Source organism: Triticum dicoccoides, chromosome 2B (genome assembly GCF_002162155.2).
Source record: "Triticum dicoccoides isolate Atlit2015 ecotype Zavitan chromosome 2B, WEW_v2.0, whole genome shotgun sequence".
Lineage (NCBI taxonomy): Eukaryota > Viridiplantae > Streptophyta > Magnoliopsida > Poales > Poaceae > Triticum > Triticum dicoccoides.
In genome coordinates this window covers 777,599,757-777,620,489 of record NC_041383.1, presented here as the reverse complement: position 1 = coordinate 777,620,489, position 20,733 = coordinate 777,599,757, and the positions used below count along the sequence as shown (strand labels likewise).

At 45.0% G+C, this 20,733-nt stretch overlaps 2 protein-coding genes across 2 annotated transcripts; one reads left to right on the top strand and one right to left on the bottom strand.

The window, feature by feature from the left end:
• The first annotated feature begins 2,702 nt into the window (after window positions 1-2,702).
• Window positions 2,703-5,766, top strand: LOC119366234 (transcription factor bHLH112-like). The gene is made up of 7 exons (XM_037631926.1): window positions 2,703-3,179; window positions 3,368-3,872; window positions 4,001-4,114; window positions 4,334-4,399; window positions 4,631-4,696; window positions 4,877-4,939; window positions 5,094-5,766. The coding sequence occupies exons 1-7, from the start codon at window positions 2,845-2,847 to the stop codon at window positions 5,250-5,252; spliced, it is 1,308 nt and encodes a 435-aa protein (XP_037487823.1). The 5' UTR covers window positions 2,703-2,844; the 3' UTR covers window positions 5,253-5,766.
• A 10,758-nt stretch (window positions 5,767-16,524) lies between these two features.
• Window positions 16,525-20,454, bottom strand: LOC119366231 (G-type lectin S-receptor-like serine/threonine-protein kinase B120). The gene is made up of 7 exons (XM_037631924.1): window positions 18,644-20,454; window positions 18,206-18,304; window positions 17,928-18,115; window positions 17,641-17,851; window positions 17,304-17,541; window positions 17,067-17,217; window positions 16,525-16,992 (listed from the first exon to the last, which is right to left on the bottom strand). The coding sequence occupies exons 1-7, from the start codon at window positions 19,899-19,901 to the stop codon at window positions 16,690-16,692; spliced, it is 2,448 nt and encodes an 815-aa protein (XP_037487821.1). The 5' UTR covers window positions 19,902-20,454; the 3' UTR covers window positions 16,525-16,689.
• Window positions 20,455-20,733: the final 279 nt, after the last annotated feature.

Here is a 20,733-nt window from a genome sequence, read left to right as displayed (position 1 = left end):
CCCTGGTTACACAACCTGTAAGGAGAAGAAAAGTATAGTAAAGGGAATAATATGAGTTTGGCTAGCCTGATTTTGTTTTAAAAAAAAACTGAGACTTGGCTAGTCTGAACTGGGAAGGGAATATAACTACGTGGAGGGAAAATCCAAAAAGGAACGGGACGGAGGGAATCATAACGATCCAGGACAAACATGGGGTGCCTAACGCGTGCGTTATGGAGGCGTTCTTCCATGCATCACGTCACCCATCCCCAACGAAACTGACGTTTTGACATCTGAATTTCATTTTTCAGATTCAACGAAGCACATGCATGCTTGCATGCATGGTTGATTCATTTGTGACCAAAAACAATTTCATCACCGGCAACCGCACGCATGCACGACAAATTCTTACAGCAAAAACCAAGGGCACATGCATGCATCCATCGACCATTCTTCCACTGTGACGCTATAGTAAAATTTAGCTAGGATTTAAAATGCATAATGCTAGCGAGAGCTACAACGTTACTATCACTGGATATGTTCCGCATGCTACACATATTATAAACTACGATTAGTAGGATCAGGGACAGGGTATGCAAGTAATTTGCATCGGACCGTGACCCCTGAATTTTATCTTCTATTGGTCGGAATGCTTAACAAAATAAAAGAAAGGCTGATGGTCAGAGGATTTGCAATTATCACCACGTTGAAAGTAATTCGCTACTAGCCAGGATAGATTAGATCAATTCTAGCCGACTATAGCGCACACAGACGTGACTTCTTGGTACAAAAGATTAGGTCCAACAGTTCTACTACTAGAGTTCATTACCCCTTTATAGCAGTTAGGCAATTTCATCAAACATTCCTTCTGGATGATGTAATTCATTTCACTGTGTTGCTATCATCAGCCAGACCTCCTTTTGGAGGTCAATGCCTTTGATTGATCCATTCGAATTTATACCCTAGTCTCACTCCTTTGTTTTATTTGCAAGTAACAGATAACATATTTTATACCGATTCGACATATTTATCCTGATTCTAATGTGTGAAACATGCATGCATGGCGCCCGGCATATGTCAATTATTGGACCCCTGCTTTGCAATCTCAATATCCCTAAAATCCTAACTATTATATGTCTAGCTAGTTGTCCGAGCCTCTAACTGAAGAATCATAAAAGAGCAGATTGAAGGATCAGAATTTCTTGAGGTTATAGCTAGATGCGACTTGTCTGGAACAAAGACATCGTGATTTTTTTTTGTGACCATCAATTATTTGCCAAGATTTGTCCGTAGTATTGAAATACTATAACACACATGTACCGAGACAATATCAACTTTTAACACATAAATGTTCCCCTCCTTAGAGGCGTCATCACGGATACTTAAGTTTGTCTCCCGTGGCTTGGGTTTTCGGTCCTCAAGTTTTGCCGGAATGCTTTAACCTAGGACTAAGTCACACAACATGTTGTCTAGCAGGGTCAATGGACTCTTGGTTAGCGGCCTTGGTAGGTAGAAATTGTTAGTTGTTGCTAGCTTGAACTGAGTTGTTCCTATTGGTGCTAGGGTTGCCAAGGGATTGTTGAGAGTCGAGGGAGCGACCCCAAAGGAGGTGCGGCAGCGATGAACCAATTGGGTGGGAATGTGGTTCGGCATGGCAGAGAGTGATGATCTTGTGCTAGAAGGTTGGACAATTTTTCTGGTCCAAGGTACGCAATCAAACGGGGTTGTTTGGTTGGTACTCCCTCTATAAACTAATATAAGATTGTTTAGACGATCACTAAATGATCTTATATTAGTTTAACGATTAGTAAACGCTTTTATATTAGTTTACAGAGGAAGTACATTGGAACGACACGCCCGAATGTTTGTGTGTTGGCTGGGCATGTAGCTTGTCATGCGTAGATGTTGGTGTGTGAGCAAGTGGTGTATTTGGAAGTGAGAGGAGCAGCCCAGAAAAATGATTTCTCACGGCAGATCTAGTATAGCTAGCAGGTTTGAGCTTATTGTGTTGGTTTATTTATTAACTAATTCCTTTGATCCAAAGGAAGTGTCATGATTTTAGTTCAATTTTGACCTAATTAAAATCATGACACTTATTTTGGATCTGAGGGAGTAGTCAGCATGAGGTTTTCGGCCCACTTTTCCTTATAAGCAGAGTCTCTCGCTCTTTTCTCCATTCAAGGTTTTTGGGAAAAAGAAATACTCACTCCTTCCGAAATTAGATGACACCCAAACGGGTGTATCCATACGTATTTCAGTGCTAGATACATCTGTCTGAACGTCAACTAATTTCGGACATAGGAAGTATTGATTAGTCTTTAAGATTGCACCTAGTGTGATGAACCTTAACAACACTATGATAAGTCTTTTTCGTTGTTGGTAGTCATCTGGCATTACGGCATACGGCAAAACCCTAAGACAATAAGAGGTTACTGTTACAACTACTACAAGACAAGATCGAGAGTTAAAACAGACCACTACCGGTGTGTGCACGAGAGTGTTGTGTAGTAGCGCTCTACTCTAGTGATGTGGGTCGTTCAACGACCGCTTGATCATGATTTGTTGCACCAGATCGATTTGAAATTTACCAGCTGACGCAATGCCGGAAGACCGCCAACGACCCAAGCCCCGGTCAGGCAGGCGAAATTCTCCTCTCCGTTTCATTTCCAAACGGTTTATATATACCCAGACCACACAACCCCATCTTTTCCACTGAGCTTAGCTTCACCCCTTTCCCCTCCCTCCTCTCCTTGCCCACCCAACAAGCACTCACCACTCCCTTGCATCTGGCTCCTCTCTCTCCGTCGCGCGCCGAGATCGATCGGTCGACGAGGAAACGGAGTGGTGATCGGTAGATCGATTGATATGGGAGATCATCAGCTGATGCATGCTGCTCCGGCCATGTACAACGGCGGCGCTGCCGGAGCCGTGTCTCACGGCATGTGGTGGAACAGCAACGCGGCGGCCGCGGTGCCTGCGGCGGCGTGCTCGACGGAGCTCGCCGGGTTCAACACCTGGCCGGCCGGTCTGGCTGCTGGTGGCTACGACGTGGCGGCCGACGGAGGGAAGCAGGCCAAGAGCTGCACCACCACGGCCTCCTCCGAGTCGCCCGGGAACAACAGCTCCCTAACCTTCCAAGAAACGGCCAGCATCAACGACCCGGCAGCCGCCGGCTTCGCCGACTGGAATAACCCTTACATGTGAGTTGTTGTTCCCACTTAATTCCACACCTGCCCTTAATTTGCTCGATTGATTCGCCGTTCGCCCGTGATCTCTTACTATCATATCATATGATGATAATCGATCCACATACGTACATACTCCCGTGACATGCACTGAAATTAATTAACGAAATCTACATGTGTATGTGTGTCTTAACTTCCAACAGGAGCAGCGGTGCTGGTAATATGCATGGGTTTCTCCAAGTTGGCCACCATGACATGAGCTCGAGAACGGACCAGCAGAGCATGATGAACGCCGTCGCCGCGCCGAACAACCTAGACCTAGCTCTACAAGGCCACCACCACCATCAGCAGCAGCAGGACGATCACCACCGCCAGCAGCAGCTGCTCTCCAGCCTGGGGGCGCCGGAGCTGCTCCTGTCGCCGAACTCGCCCTACGGGTTCCAGTCGTCGCTGCTGAGGAGCCTCATCGAGCCGACGGGTAAGCCGGCACCGGCGGCGGGGCTCCTGCAACAGTATCAGTACCAGCAGATGGGCGGCCAGACAGGTGCCAGGGGGGAGCCGCTCCAGTTCACCAACGACGCCGCGTTCTGGAACCAGTCTGCCGGGTTCGGCATGGGCATGGCAGCGCCGCCGGCGACTGACAACACCAGCATGCGTGCGGCCAAACAACCGTCGCCGGCGCCGCGCGGGGCAAACCTTGCACTTAAGGTACGTAAGCTTGTGCTAATGATTAAGTACTTACTACTACGATACTCTACTAGCAGTTGCAAATATTTCATGGAAGCACGTACAGATGTAGTAGGTGGCTGATTGTAATTTACCTTGGTTGTCTGTAGACTGTGTTAGAAGGCGTGGGAGACTCTAGCTCAATCGTGGCCAAGAAGGCGGGCGGCGAGCCGGCGTTCAAGAAGCCAAGAATGGAGACGCCGTCGCCATTGCCGACCTTCAAGGTAAACATGCATGCATGCATGCTCATAGTCATACTCATACCTTACCTTTAAATCATAGATGGTTAGGTTAGGTCACAAATCATGCCACTTGGATCTCTTAAACACCATGGACATTATTTGATGTTACATATAGTATAATACATAGACGCAAGCCCATCCATATCGATGCATGATGCATCTTTACCGATTGATTAAAGTTGTGCACGCAACACATTTCAGGTTAGGAAGGAGAAGCTAGGGGACAGGATCACAGCGCTCCAACAGCTCGTCTCTCCTTTCGGAAAGGTATAAGCTTGCTTGCTAGCTTCGCTTAGCTACCTAGGCTTTTCATGCATGCATGCATGCATCACATAAACAAATGCTAGATATATTGCACATGACCTCGAGTATCATCCAATGCGCATCTCTTCTCTGCAAAAGCGTTCATCCTTTCCTCCGCGCCTTTCGAGATCTACTATCATCTAAACACACATGTGGAGGAGTATCTAACACACAATCTCGTTGTGCGTGCTGCAGACGGATACGGCGTCGGTGCTGCACGAGACCATCGAGTACATCAAGTTCCTCCACGACCAAGTTGGTGTAAGTGCACGTTCCAAGTCCCTACATATGATTCCATGTCCCCATGCACGCACGCTTTAATCATGGCGCCCCGAGCACGCACGCACGCACGAGCTCTATCGGTTTCCGCCCACGAATCATCCTCCAGGAGACTCCATTGCAGACCGAGCTCAGCATTTGTCTCTGCAACCTTGCATGCAGGTGCTCAGCGCCCCATACCTCAAGAGCGGCCATCATCAGCATCAAGTGCCACAGTACCTCAAGGTATGTCCATGTACATCCATGGCGTGCTTGTCAGTCTGCATGCTTTGCTCTCTCTCACTTTCCATTGCACCATGGATGCTGCCATTTCAAGTCTCAAAGTGCTTGCATGTCTGATGGTGGCTTTTTACATGTGTCTGCGCGTGTCTGGTCACAGAGCTCGAGCAATGGTAGCCCCGACAAGTCGTGCAAGGACGGCGGCGAGGTGTCGCTCAAGGGCCGGGGGCTGTGCCTGGTGCCGATATCGAGCACCTTCGCCGTGGCCAGCGACGTGCCCGTCGACTTCTGGAACCCCTTCGGCCCCCAATTTAGGTAGAGGAAGAAGAAGGCTTGATAAACGTACGGCTCCGATCCGATCGATCAGAAGCAACCCCACGCACAGATCGATCCGATGACAACGTTCCTCGATCTTGACGAGCTATCTCGTAGTAACAGCCTATGAGCATAATTTGTAACATGTAGTAGCACCACCAAGGAAGGAAGCTTAATTTATTATATGGCTAAGCTAGATGAACCTTTGGAATGAGTGCTTGAAGACTTGGGCTCATTCTTCAGGTTCATCAGGGAATAATCTATATATTGACTAAGGGATCTGCTAGCTGAGAGGAGTACTACTGAATTATGTCGCGCTGATCATTCGATCGTCGTCGTCGTCGCCGTCGATCGGGTTTGTATGATTGGTTGTTAGGTTTGCATCATTGGGCAGTTGTGGAACAGCTTGTTTTAAGAAAGAACTACTAGTAGTACTTTAATTCAGCCATGATGGATCAAAGCAGATCTGTCTGTAGCAGGTTTCATTTCTCTAAGGATTTGTACTACCAAATAAAGAAGCGGCATCTCCCCTTGATTGATCTCAGCATGCGGCTTACACCTTTGGATCCGGCCACATGCTCTTGTTTTAAGTAGGGCTTCCAGAATTTGTGCGTGCTGTGTGTCTTTTTCTTGAATATTGCCTTCCAGAATCTTTCAGGTTAGACTATTCCATTTCTGAGCCAGTGGATATCAGCATGCGTGTATAGCATATTCTTCTATGTGTTTCTTATTGTGTGGTCTACGTTTCATTCCTCTCACCGGTACCAATCGAGACAGGTCCCGTGTATACTCATCGCTGAAATTGTATCCAAGCAATTTAGAAAATTCAGTTGCATAACAAGTAGCAGGAGTAGAAAAAATCACTCTTGCATAACAAGTATTTTCTCTGTCCCATAATATAAGAACGTTTTTGACACTACGCTAGTGTAAAAAACGCTTTTATATTATGGGACGGAGGGAGTAGTAGGGGTAGTAAAAGCGATGAAACTCACCTGAAAGTGATTCGCGGCATGAAATTCAGATAAGTTCGACACGCCGAGAGTAGCGAACGGCTGAATCTCAACTGAAGTGTTGCAGCACTGAAGCTTGGCTGCTGAGTGCTGAGCACAACAGTTTATCCCTAGCAGCATGCTAGCACCCCCTTTTTCCTGTGCTTTTTTTACATTTGGGTGGTATGGTACCGGACCAATATCGAGTGCACTTTTAGCTCTTTGAGTCTACCTGCGTGGAAAACTGTTGAAATGAAAAAGAGTAAAGCACCAGTTTTTTTTTAATAGTAATCTGAACATCATAGTGGGATGGTTGGCATAAAAACAATAACAGTTCTTCAGAAGAACGCAATAAACTACTTGGAGGAGATGCATGAACTGTGTAGGAGTACTTAGTTTCTCCTCAGCCCACCAATTCTCCTGTGCCTTCGATATAAGTTGAACCTCTGATTTTTCCTGTTCCTGGGACGAAAGAAACTCGTGTACTTCTCGTAGAATTTGACCCTGTTTCTTGCCATAGAAAGAATTGGTGTTGAACTTTTGAATTTGACTCTGTTTTCACCCTCTGTGAAAGCTACCACCATGCAGCTCAACACCCTACGTTGGTGTAATGGTCGAACTTGTAAAGCCAGCGTGCAAGACAAAGTTCAACTTCACGTCTGCAGAGGCCTACAGTGAAATTCAACACCTTTATCTTGATTCTCCGTCTTTTAAAAAGCACTCCTAAAAGTAACCACACATTTTTAGTCGTCTGATTTAGGTAGTCACACAATCCAAGCAGAAGCTTGAAGATCCTCATGGTATATGTGGTTATAGACAATGCATGATGTCCTTTCGTTACTGTGGTGTTCCTCTTGCGACCCGATTTACACCTCTCACAGTAAGCTCAAAGCATAATAAAAGAGCTCCTGCCGGTTGCTCGAGAAAAAAAAACTTAATAGCAACAATGATTAGATATCAAGAACTAATAAAATTTCATTAGGAAGAAGTCCAACAATGACTACACATATAAAAACATCATCACAACATAGACAAAAATATGCATGCAACTACACGAGCAAAGGTGCAACAATGGTAAGATATGGAACTAGGAAGGGGATAATTTTTTTTACAAACAAAAGATGCTACCATATAGATTGATCAGTCCTTAAGCACTGGATATACTCCTTGGTGCATGAAAATACCCAACACACCTCGTTTGTCCGGCAATGTGCCTGCGGATCCTCCCAAACCCATCCTCACGCCAGTCTTCTCCCCCACGAGTTCTTGAAGCGCCAGTACTTGACACTGTCTAAATCTATGCCATAACCAACAATCAGGACAGCATGACTGCTGCCGGTGTAGTCTCCGATAGGTTTATAATCCAGGATGCCTCCTTTGTATTTTTGCAGATCATCGGGACTCTGCAAACTGACAACCACGGGTTATTTTGCTAGCGCTTTCTCTAGAGCATCCTTGGTTGGGTTGACAAATCGAAATCCTGCTATCCTTGCTTCTCCTGTTTTGTTCCGCTTGCAACCTGATTTACTCCTCTCATCGATGTATGGGTAGCCAGTTTCGCTTGAGAGCCCATTTGTTGGCTCTGAGTAAATAGCACTGGCGGTCTATGAACTTGCACTGCGGGTGCACTTTAGTCACACAACTTGCAAATCGGAAGAACCCGTCACAGAACTTGCATTGCGGGTGCAATCAAGTCACACGCGCCAGCTGAACCGCGCCGACGCCCGGTTTTCTCTGATTTCAGTTCACGCGCGTCGCACGTGATGGCCGCTTTTTTTGCAGATAGCCCCCTGAAGTCTCAAGCAATGCCGCATTGAAACACTCCTCTGTTTTCTCTCGCTGCCTCTGTTCGTTGCCGATGGGAGAGGAGACAGGCGGCACCGCGCCGTCATGGAGATCGTCGGCGGACAGGGTGCCGGTCCAGATGGTGTTCCATCCGACGGTGGAGTTGCCGGTTCTTCGCACTGAATGGCACGGGGGTCCGACTTATGGTGAGTTTCCCCCTCCCCCAATTTTAGTTAGGGTTTTCTCCTTCATGCAATAGATGAAATACTGGTGGTGCATCTAACTTGTTTTAGGTCTGAGATGTGCAGTACTAGGTACTTTACATGGTTGGTACCTCTTTTTGTATGTTGGGCTGCATCCTAGGGTTAGTTCATATTGCCTCCGCTCACAATCAGTCCACTTTGCAAATGTAGGATATGATACGGTGAAATTCAGTGTGGAGGTGCATCATGGTGGGTTTTTTGCGGGAAAAGGAGTGAATCTGACATATTTGGATGAGAAGATAACATGGTTTGACAACCTGGACAGGAATACACTATGTACTGATGTGATCTGCTATATGCTAGCACAACTTAATCATCCTGATGAGGAGAAAATTATGCTATGGTGCCCACCTGGTAAAACTCTTGCAGATGTGGTGGAAATTAACTTGGAAAATGACTGTTTAAAGATGGCTAGAGCATCTGTGTACTCCAAGGTACTGGTTCTGTTTGTTAAACATATCAGAGAACAGAATCAAGAGGAGGAAGATGACATTGCAATTAAAGGTTCCCCTGCACTACCTACAGTTATAATGAGCCCTTTTAGCACAGAGAAGATTAGGAAGATGAAATCAGAGACAGTGGCAGGTAGTTCAGAAAATGCATCTACTGTAGAGCAACACGCAGATGCAGATGGGTCAGAGGGCCAAGAAAAATCAGATGTGCCAGAGAATTCAGAAGTTTCAGAAGAAGAGTACGATTGTGATTCAGACATTGATCCTACTTGGTACGACAGTGATTATGGAATGGAGGAGGAGGATGATAAGGACTATGATAAGAATGTAGATGATGTTGTGCATGATGCTATGGTTGAGAAGGGCAAAAACATAGGAGCTGAATATAGGCATGTTCCTGGGTCAGATGATGTTCATGAGGATGATCTGCAACTGCCAGAAGAGGATGACTTGGAGAAAAGACATAAAAGTGACTCCGATGATGAGGAGTACAAGGCAAAGAAAAAGAAGGAGAAACCTATATATAGGTTTAAAACATTTAACCTTGCTGTTGACATGGAAAACCCTCAGTTCAAGCTAGGAATGGTATTTGATTCAGTGGATCTACTTAGGAAAGCTGTAGCACAATATGCAGTAAAGAACAGGGTGCAAATTAAGAAGAAAAGAAATAACAAGCAAAGGTTTGAGGCTGTGTGTTCTGAGGGTTGCCCTTGGAAGCTTGTGGCTGTCAATGACAACAGGACACAGTCCTTCCTTGTAAAGACTTATGTTGGAGAGCATACATGTGAAAAAGTTTGGGATGTGAAGGAACTAACAGCCCCTTTTCTTGCCAATAAATATGTAGAGAAGTTCAGAGACAATGACAATATTTCACTGTCTACCTTTTCAAGAAAAGTCAGGAAGAAATTCAACATGGAAGTTAGCAGGCACAAGCTAGGGAGAGCTAGGAAAGCAGCATTGGAAGTTGTGCGTGGGGATGAGGTGAAGCAGTACTCATTGCTTTGGAGATATGCAGAGGAAGTAAGACATAGCAATCCAGGGTCATCTTTCTATCTGAACCTAGAGAATGGCCTATTTAGTACTTGCTACTTAAGTTTGGCAGCTTGTAAAATAGGTTGGCTGAAGGGCTGCAGGCCAATCATTTGTATTGATGGCACGTTCATAAAGACAAAGTATGGTGGCCAATTACTCACTGCAGTTGGTATTGATGGCAATGACTCAATTTATCCTATTGCAATGGCAGTGGTGGAGACAGAATGTTATGCATCTTGGAACTGGTTCCTTTGTACACTGAAGCAAGACCTCAACATAATTAACACAAGCACAATCACTATCATGAGTGACAAACAGAAGGTAAATCATTGTTAATGTTCAGTTACTGTTCATGTTCAGTTACTGCTCATTGTCATCCTGAGGAGTCAGGCATGGGTGCTGTTCATGTTCAGTTACTGTTCATGTTCAGTTACCCCCCAAACAAAAAGAAGCTACTCAAAAATGGACAGGCAATCTAACTCCCAAAATCAGAGACAAATTAAGAAAAAATATAGAGTTGTCTGCCAATTGTCATCCTGAGGAGTCAGGCATGGGTGTCTTTGGTGTTTTGTCCAATGACAAGCAATACATAGTCGAGTTAAATATGCATACATGTACTTGCAGAAGGTGGCAACTCACAGGTGTTCCCTGCAGCCATGCATGTGCATGTTGCAGACATGAAAGGATTAAACCTGAAACCATGGTTTCTTCTTGTTACACTGTGGAAACATATTGTCTAGCTTATGGGGTATAGATATATCCAACTAGAGATAAAGATGAGTGGGCTGCTGTATCTGCAACACCTATTTTACCACCACTATATGAGAGAAGAGCTGGAAGGAGAAGGAGGAACAGAAGGCAGCAACCTGAGGAGAGTGAAGATGGCACCAAACTAAGCAGGCATGGTGCTATTATGCATTGTGGTTACTGCAAAGAAGCTGGTCATAACAGAAGTGGCTGCTCAAAGTTGAAAGCTGCTGTAATAAGAGAAGTGGGTGGGGATGATGAGGAACAAGCTGAGCAAGTTCCAGAGCAAACTGAGCATGTTCCAGAGCAGCCTGAGCAAGTTCTAGAGCCAAATGATCTAGTTAGATCAAAAAGTTCTAGAGGAAGGAAGAGAAAGCCCACTAACAAAATGAATGAACTAGTACAGCAGCTGATGGAAAAGGCAAAGAAAAAGAAGTCCAAAATGGTTATTGATGAGAATGGAGATGTTGACTTTCCAGTAATATTAACTGTGAGTTCTACTTTTTCTACTTACTAAAAGAAAATTAATTAAATCCTTTACTTACATAGTGTTTGCTGATGTTGTCAGCATATTCAACATAGAACTATGAGGCCACATTTGGACCCAACACAAGTAGAAGACAGCATGGTACATATTTTATCACATGAGGTACTTATAAAACAGTTGGTGAAATAATTCGTTTCACAAATGACATGAACTAACATATGGTGAAATTGACCCTGTCCTCATCTTATTTATTTATGTGTTTAGGGGCCAGCACAAGGAGTACCTGTTTCTAGGATGCACCGAATTCCAGATGAAAGTGCATTTGTTACTGAGCTTAGGGCCAACATTCCAAATGAACCAGCACACACAACACAAAGAGCAAGAGGAGCAAGAGGGGCAAGAGGAAGAAGAGAAGCAAGAGGAGCAAGAGGTGGGTCAGTGGCAGCAGGAAGAGGACCAGCACATGGACATGAACCAGACCAACCAAGAAGAAGAGGAAGAACAAATTCTACAAGAGGGAAAAGGAAAAGAAAAACTAGGGGAATGGAGTGGCTCTTACTTGGGGAAGGAACAAGTAGAACTGGACATGTGTAAGAGGAAGCCCAAGATGAGTTCCAGGTCACCCAGAAGAAGATTGAGATGCCTTATGTTCTCATGAACTAGTAGTACTAAGTAGTATCAAGTGCACAGGTGCTACAATTTCATTTTGTTGTAGTATGAAGTGGCTACTAATTGAACTTCTGTAGTGTTATGTACTGGTCTTTTGGTGGATACGAAACTCTGCTGAACTACTACTTAAACTGTGGCTGAAATTATGGACCGATCTTCTACATATTTGCAATCATATATGTACAACATACTTTTGCACACATGAAACAAAATCAGCAAATTCACATAAGCGACAACAGTTGTAACAGACAACATTCAGGATTATAACATCAAACTGACAGTAACAAACTAACAACACGACACGACAAGTTCACATTCAACATTACAGACCGACAAATTCAAATGAAAACACCAAACTACTGATCATCGCTTAAGCTGTGCCATATTGTCCAGGGCCAGTGCCATCTATCTTGCCGCGCCAGGTGGTGAAAGTATGCTTCCGGGTAAGGTCTTCATCTTCATCAGGGAGATATTCTACAGCCAAGCCTTCAGTTAGCAATGGGCCACGATCAACGACCTCTTTGACATGCATAATCACTGGAAATTCTACGGTTGCACGCTCTGTGGGAGAATTTGGAGCCGGCGGTGAATGTGCATTCTCGTCGTCGGAGTCTGGCTTCCATGGCCCCGTAGGAGGTGCAGGAACAGCCACGGTGAGCACCTTTGGCACACCTGAAGGGTTGCGCAGCCACGCGGTCACCAGCAACACCCACTTGTCGGTGGCCGGGAGCATGTCAATGAGCTCGCCGTCGACACCGGCGAGCACCAGGTTGACGGTGTGTGGATCCCAAGCCTCCTCCGGCAACCCCTCCAAACTCAGCAACGTCTTGTACTTGAGCTCCCCCGGCTTGCCACGCGAGAAGCTTGACCAGCGCTGAAAAGAAATCCTGCTGCCACAACAACGAAGCTGCTCCGACGCGTGCACCACACGAGTGCAATCATCTGTCGACTCGAAGCAAACGAAAAAATGGAATGGTGGGCAAGTGACCTCCACCTTGGTTGTCGTCCGTCGGACAGCACAGTGAGACTCCATCGCCGCCGCTAGTGCCTCCGGCGTCACCACGCTCCGCGGCTGTCCAATGATGGTGGCGTACAGGACACGGCCATAGAAATCTCCCTCGAGAGCCGCCATGCCAGCAGTGCGAGCGATGACAACCCGCCCGCACTCCGGCCGCAACTCCGGCTCGCCCCGCTGCCACACCTCTTGAGGAAACAAACGTGAGTCCCGGATGCGAGGCCATGCCACAGCGGGCGCCGGAGACCTGCCATCGCGGACGCCGGCGACGACGCGGCTGGCCAGTGCCACGCTCTCCGAGCTGCCGCCTGCCATACTGTCCGCCATGATGATGGCGGCACCACGGCTACTTCCGGCGAGGGAGGAGGAACAACTCCAGCCAGGAAAGCCGCCACCGCTCGAGCTCTCGCTGCCGTCACCACCGCCGCCGCCCATCTGCCGCCGCCGTAGGTGTGAGAGGAGGGACGAGAACTAGGGATTTGGTTTCGATTTGGGAACTATGGTTCGATTCGGTTATAAATCTACAGAGATTGCAATACGGCCCTCAAACAATATCGCGAAGGACTTTTCTGCAAAAGTACTGAGAAAACCGGGCGTCGGCGCGGTTCAGCTGGCGCGTGTGACTTGATTGCACCTGCAATGCAAGTTCTGTGACGGGTTCTTCCGGTTTGCAAGTTGTGTGACTAAAGTGCACCCGCAGTGCAAGTTCATAGACCCCCAGTGCTATTTACTCCATTTGTTTGTATATACCCGAAGGCCTTTTTTTTCTCACCCCCCTCACACCCATCATTCTCCGTGTCACAGTCGATAAGCTCTTGAACCGACAATGAGATTGACTGCAAACTATTCATGTAATGTACAGCTTCGACCGAGGATGCAACAACTATGGCCCAACAGCTGCCTGCGACAAATGCACGAGTTAGTTAAGGTGGTTGCGACTTGTAGGCGTAAAGGGATCCATGCATGCACTAAATTATACTCCTCCGTTCCTAAATATAAGTCTTTTTAGAGATTTCAATTTGAACTACATACGGATGTATACTACTTATATTTAGGAACGAAGAGAGTAGATACATGCTATGCTAGCATGTTAGCTGCCTTCCAGGATTAAGCTGCACGCAGTAGGAAATAAAGAGTCAATTACACCGATGATGCTAGAACTTGGCGCAAACGGTCACTTTAGTGGTAGAACTTGTAGCATACATTAAGCTGGTGCAAAAACTTGACTCCGACGTGCAAATACGGTGCTAGTCGCGTTTGGATACACCGGCGATGCTGACAGGTCATGCCATCGTGGCATGAGGCCCGTTGTCAGTGATCCCATGGTGGGGTCAGGCGTGTGGCGTGCTCCTTTTGCGAAAACCCCTTTGTTTTTTATTTTCATTTTTTTGCAAAAAGCCCCTGTAGGATTCCACCTGTGAGGGAATATCACAAATTTTATCAGAATGAAAAAAGAACAGGCCTCCCAGAAGAAATTAACATAACATTTCGTGCCCTATTTGATTACTAAAAAACACCCGGCACAGGGATTTCAAAACAGCGACAAGAGAGATACCAGCAAGGACTACCAATACAACAAATGGTAAGCGCGTAGCTAGAATAGATTTTTAGCTTCTATGTCCACGACAGATCGCCTACTAGACTAAACCATTCGGCAGTTAGGGCGACCCATTTTAATCATGTTAGTTTTTTCTTTTTCTTTTTCCAAGTATGTAAAAAATATCTAAATTATAATTATAGTTGTAATTGTAAATATGTATTCATTTGATAATCAGTAGTCTGCATGCACGCTAGGCCAATATTTTTTCCTACATATATTTATATTTATTTCAAATACATGTTTTTATAAAACACACAAACTTTATTAAAATGTATGAACACTTTTTAAAAAACCATAACAATTTAAATCATGATCACTTTTATATACAATAATACAACATGAATATTTATTATATTTTTTTATTTTTCGAACTTATATGATCATTTCTAAAATATATCTTCTTAAATTATTTTAAATACAAACACTTTTCAAAATTATACAAAAATTAATAATTTAATTTGATGGATTTTCTAAATTAATAGTTGAACTTTTTTAGTATCATTTACTTTATTTTATGTACATATTTATATTATAATTTATGTTTTAAACTTTGATTATTTAAAAAAAACTAACATAAATTGTAGCCCATAGGCACGCAGGTCGTTGGTTCGAAACCCCAAGGCCATAACTTTTTCTCCGGATTGAAATTCTTAATTTATGTTATTTAATGTGAAAATATAAAAATAGCATATGCTTGTATGTCATCAACTCAACTCTGCGCGGGTGGTTGCTGTTGCTGTTCTGTGAGTCCTATGAGGCCTTAGCACAATCTACATTATTGTTTATCGGCGGCGGTTACTGTTCTGGTGCACTAGTCATATGAGGCCTTAACACGATGACTTCCCGACTGTCCACTACAACAAGTTGTGCCCGACTCCGACGAGGGAGGGGTGATGATGGCGGCACACCTTTGGCTCGCTTCAGTGCTTGTAGTCGTCGCTAGGTGGTCCACGGATCTGGATGTATTTTTTATTATTTCTAGTGTTCGTTGTACTGACGTGATTGAAGATGAATAGATCAAAAAAAGAAAACTCTGGGCGGGTGGCTAACCAGCACACGGGTGATAGACCGAGATCTCACAGGTTCAAATCCCTCGGCGCGACCTGGTTTTCATTCTAATAATATTTGTGATTTTAGCTGACAGTTGGGACCCACATGATGCCACACATGCAAAAGCGCTTCCATCCCTGGCAGGGGCCTTTTTTCATGAGAAAAAAAATGAGAACCAATATCCAGCACACTTTTACTTTTTATTAGGTCTTGCTGAGTCTACCTGCGTGGATGACTGTCATTTGTCCTGTTCAAATTTGTCCTGTTCTTGGGATGAAAGAAAATCGTGTACTTTTCGTAGAATTTGACCTTGTTTCTTGCCATAGAAAGAATTTGTGTTAAACTTTTGAATTTGACTCTGTTTTCACCCTCTGTGAAAGCTACCACCATGCAGCTCAACACCCTATGTTAGAGTAATGGTCGAACTCGTGGAGCCGGCGTGCAAGACAAAGTTCAACTTCACGTCGTGCAGAGACCTACAGTGAAATTCAACACCTTTATCTTGATTCTTTGTCTTTTAGCAAGCACTCTTAAAAGTAACCACACGATCACAATGGATGTGCGCTTGTGCAGAGTGTAATTCAAGATTATTGCTCTCAAGTGAAAATAATGCTATCTGAATGATGAAAGGGGTGGCGCAAGTGCAACAGCTAAATATTTTAGTGTGATTTCTGATATTTCGGCGGAGGTATACATGATCCTAAATGATTTAGGCTAGCGATGTTGAAATTAATTTATGAAAATATTAGCTGAATGTCCTAAACCGCATTCTGGATGAGCTGGCTTGGCAAGATTTAATCTGGTCTTACAGGCGCAAGAACACTTGAAAATACCTTTCTAACTTTCTGATAGATACTGATAGATCCAAAGAAGCCCCACTTTTCTGACTTTTCCGTCGAGGCTGGACCTGAACTTCCAAGAGTTTTCCATACCTGAAGTTTCGGCCACGCCATCTGAATACACAAAAGATCATCGTCAGACTTTGGGCGTGTAATCCTAGCTTACTCGCCACTAGCAGCAGAAGATAAAAAGTGGATTACATAGCAAGATGCACTGCATGCTAGCTCAGAGAAAACTTGGAATTTCAGGCCCCTTAACTAACCAAGGAAGCTGGGATGCAGAAAATTCATCAAGAGGAAACAATTGTGTAATCAGGTAGCCTCTCCACTTGAAAAGGTGAAAACAAATAACAGACCATTGAAGTTCACAAAATGTCAAAAACGTCCATGAAAATAGCACAGAGAGGATTACAAGTCAAATATTTGTTTGTCGGTAAGAACATGAATCACTGAATTTCTCAACTGAACAAATTGGAGAATTTTACAAAAAAGGAAAAGAATGGAACTAAACATTTAGCGCCCCTCTTGCATTGTCATAGTCATGCCATTCAGAGATATTTCCACGTTATCTCTTTGGTCTTCAATTTCATACTTCCGTTTCCTAAAATATACAGGCTCCTTCGGAGTAGGAAGTGGGGCTGTTTCATTTTCTAACATGAACACAGTGGATGACATGAGTGGACGAGCATCTGGATCATCTTGAACACACAACAGACCTAACTGAATACACCGCAGAACTCCATGAAGTGGACAGTTCTCCACAATGGATGAGTCCACCAATTCTCTTGCATTTCCATCTTTCCATAAGCTCCATGCCTAAACCAATGAAATCCTCAATTTATTATAGTGTTTTGAGTTGCAAAAAATTTAGAGCATAGTAGTGAACTTACATAAGCTATAAGGCTTGGAAAATCCATTATGAGATTGGATGAACTGATCTTCAATCCGCTTACAATCTCCAACAGTAGAACGCCAAAGCTGTACGTGTCAGACTTGACGGAAAAGGAACCTTCCATTGCATATTCAGGAGACATGTAACCGCTGTTTGAATCATTCCAAGAAAATTGAATTAGTTAAGTTGAATAAAATTACAATGTTAAGCCTTACCTAGTGCATATATTACTTACTATGTCCCAACAACACGGATAGTGTTCGCTTGTTGTTCATTTCCACCAAAGATCCTTGCCATACCAAAATCTGATATTTTAGGGTTCATTTCCGCATCTAACAAGACATTGCTTGCTTTGAGATCTCTATGGATTATTGTTAACCTTGAATCTTGGTGGAGATAAAGAAGCCCTCTTGCTATTCCTTTAATTACCTTGAACCTGGTCGGCCAATCAAGCACACCATTTCTTGTGGCACCTTGCAAGAAAGTGCAAAATAAAAATCATTAACAACCATCACAACTTCAGTTATTCTAAGAATATTTTTGCGAGACATGACCATAAGAGCAGAACATACCAAAAAGGAAGGTGTCTAAGCTTTTATTAGGTAAGTATTCATATAGCAATAACTTCTCATCTTCATGAGTGCAGTAACCAAGAAGCCTAACTAAGTTTCTATGCTGCAATTTGGCAATCAGAACCACTTCATTTCTGAACTCGTCGGCCCCTTGCCCAGAACTCTTACTGAGTCTTTTGACAGCAACTTCATTGCCACCTTCTAACCGGCCCTACATAAAGACATCATTTTTCAATTGAACAACAAATGGCGAACTTTTTCCCGATGATCAGGCTAAAAATTATTACCTTGTAAACTTTTCCAAAGCCACCTTTCCCGAGCATGTTGTAGTCTGAGAAATTGTCCGTTGCAGTAACAACATCTTCAAAACAAATATATGGAAGTTCTATAGTTTCATTCTCAAGTTCATTAGATTTGGATTTTTTTGACAGTTGTCCTGTATATTTGTTCTTAGTTTCCTTGATTCGTCGTTTTCCTGCCAAAAACAGATTCAGGTCAATATTATTTCTTACGAATAACTCATGAAAATTGCACCCTGAGAAAGTAAAGCAAATATTGTTTTTACCTCTTGACTTGCATATCCACACAAGGCTGATGCATGTGAGTATCAGAATACTAGCAATTACCGGGAGTGCAATCTTCAACACATTACTCTCTCTGTCAACTGCATAAAGCCAGAAATGTAATCCAGGAAGAGAATCATGCGTTCAAAATTTAACATGCATTTTTTTGCATGTTTTATGTTTTTCATGATTAGTATGTCATCCTAACTGCATCTAGCCATTTCTGGGAGTACAATCCTCAATACATTACTCTGTTTCTCAACTGCAGAAAGGCAGAAATATAGTCCCGCAAGAGAATGATGCTTTCAAAATTTACATGCATTTCTTGCGACTGTTGTGTTTTTCATGATTAGTATGTCATCCTAAACCACATCTAGCATTCGACATAAAAGGGATAGATCACACCGTGAATCCATAAGCGCATAAGGAAAGATGTATACCTGTTGAACTGGCTAGACGAAGGTACAGGTTCTCGCCACTTCCATCACGAAACTTTCCTGTGTCGACAAGCTCCCCCAACCAAATCAAGCACCTTGACTGGTCACTAGACGTGCTGCCATTTTTCATGTTAGAAAAAGCATACGCGGTGCAAGAGCAGTTGTTTCTGCACTCTGCTTCGCATTGGTCAAAGCTTCTGTTCCTGATATACACAAACTTATCAGGTGTCTTCATGCCACTCAAGGTCGAGAAACTATCTCCACTACCACACCTCAGCTCCTCCTTTCTCTGACACCCTCGGGAGAAGTTTACACCATCAGGCTCAAACCCACTGAGGCAGCTGCATTTCGGAACTGTTTCAGTGGCATCACAGTAACCAAATGGTCCGCAATAGGCGTAGCGGTCACAACTAGGATTAGGCCGCTCTATGAAAGCATTCCATGATGATGAGGTGCTGTTCCATGCCAAAAATTGAAACATGCCCGTGTAGTGCAGAATCAGGCGCGTGCTTGGCGAGCCGTCGGAGACGGTGAATGTCAAGTAGAACTTACCCCCTATGTCGACAGTTGTTTGGGTCATGATGAAGCCTGTGCTGCTTTGATACAGGGCAGTGACCAACGCACCATCCCATGCAGCTCTGCGCCAATACGGCCTCGTCCCATTCCAGATGACAACCTGGAGGTCTGAACTAGAGTCACCACCCATGGAGTAGTTGCTCGTGGCTGGGTCATCAGGACCCCTCCAAGCCACGAGGCGAGTGTAGAGATCATCATCTGTGCTCAGTGGTAATTGCATGCCGGGGAGGATGGTGTCGGTTGGGTAATGGAAGCTCTGCCATATCTCTGTGCCGTTTGGCAACCGGATGACCAAGTTCCCGGAGTCGAGAAGTACAGCAGAAGTTCCCGTGGCTCCGGTTGTGAAGTTGTTCATGGTTGTCCAAAGAACGAGGCCTTTGGAGTCAGACAAGACGAGGTCAGAGTTGTTGGTCACAACCAGCTTCCCGGGAGAACCGTTGGTGATCGGCTTGTCGCGGTTAGCAACCCACACATACGTATGCTTGGGGATGTCGTTGTACCATATGCCGACGTATGAGCCCGCAGTCGAGTTTGTGGGGGAGAAGAAGCCAAGAGCAAAGACACCATTGTCTGAGACGAGCTTGTCGCCGGCGGAGAGCGGCTTTGCAGGAGTCAGGCGGTCATCGGATTTGCAGAGACAGATCAATGACAGGAGGACGAACACCCGGAGAGGATGAGGAGCCATACCTGTTCAGGATTCTCTCACATATGCCTCTGCTGTGGAGATCAAAGGAGGGAGATCTTTTCAGATGGAGCCAAGGAAGGAGAAGTTGAATGGCATGAAGATGCTTGGTATTGATTGTTTGGTCGGCCCCTTGGACGACATGGCATGAAGTTGAATGGAACAAAGGGGAACGCTGCTATGATTTTTCTGTGCGGTTTTCGTTGAAAATTAGCTCATCAGTCATCACATTTGTATGTCCAGCTCGACCGGAACGTTGGTGATTCTAGGACCACACAATAAGATGAGGTGCAAGGCCAAGACTGAGTATTATTCAGCATTGGCTGCTGCTCTGGTCTCCGTGGGGAATTTCACATCAGGAAAATTATCTAGCAAGGCTACAGTTTTTCGCTGTGTTGTCTGCATCAGCCACCGTGAAACTGACACATATGAGAAGTACAAGCAGTAGTCTTACTGAAGAACAGGAAAGGGGATAATGCTAAGAAATGGGTTACCGTCAGGTGGAGCTCCGGCGGGGTGGCTCGCGGCGACGGTGGCGGCCGGACGCCGACGGCGGAGGGGCGGGTGGCGCACCAACCCGAGGGATTAATGGGGCTTCAATCGGCTTACGGCCGTACATATGTGGCGGAAGGAACTCCGGCGGTGGGCGTGGCGGGCACATCGCTTCTGGCGACGGCGCCGGTGGAGGGCAAGGGGAAATCGGCAGAGGATGACCGCGACCGGCCGGATGCTATGGCCGCCTGGGAGAGAGGGACCAAGATAAAGCGGCGGCGGCGGCAGTATGTGGCCATTGCGCGGCGGTAACGGCCGACGGAGTCGAAGCGGGCGCTATGTG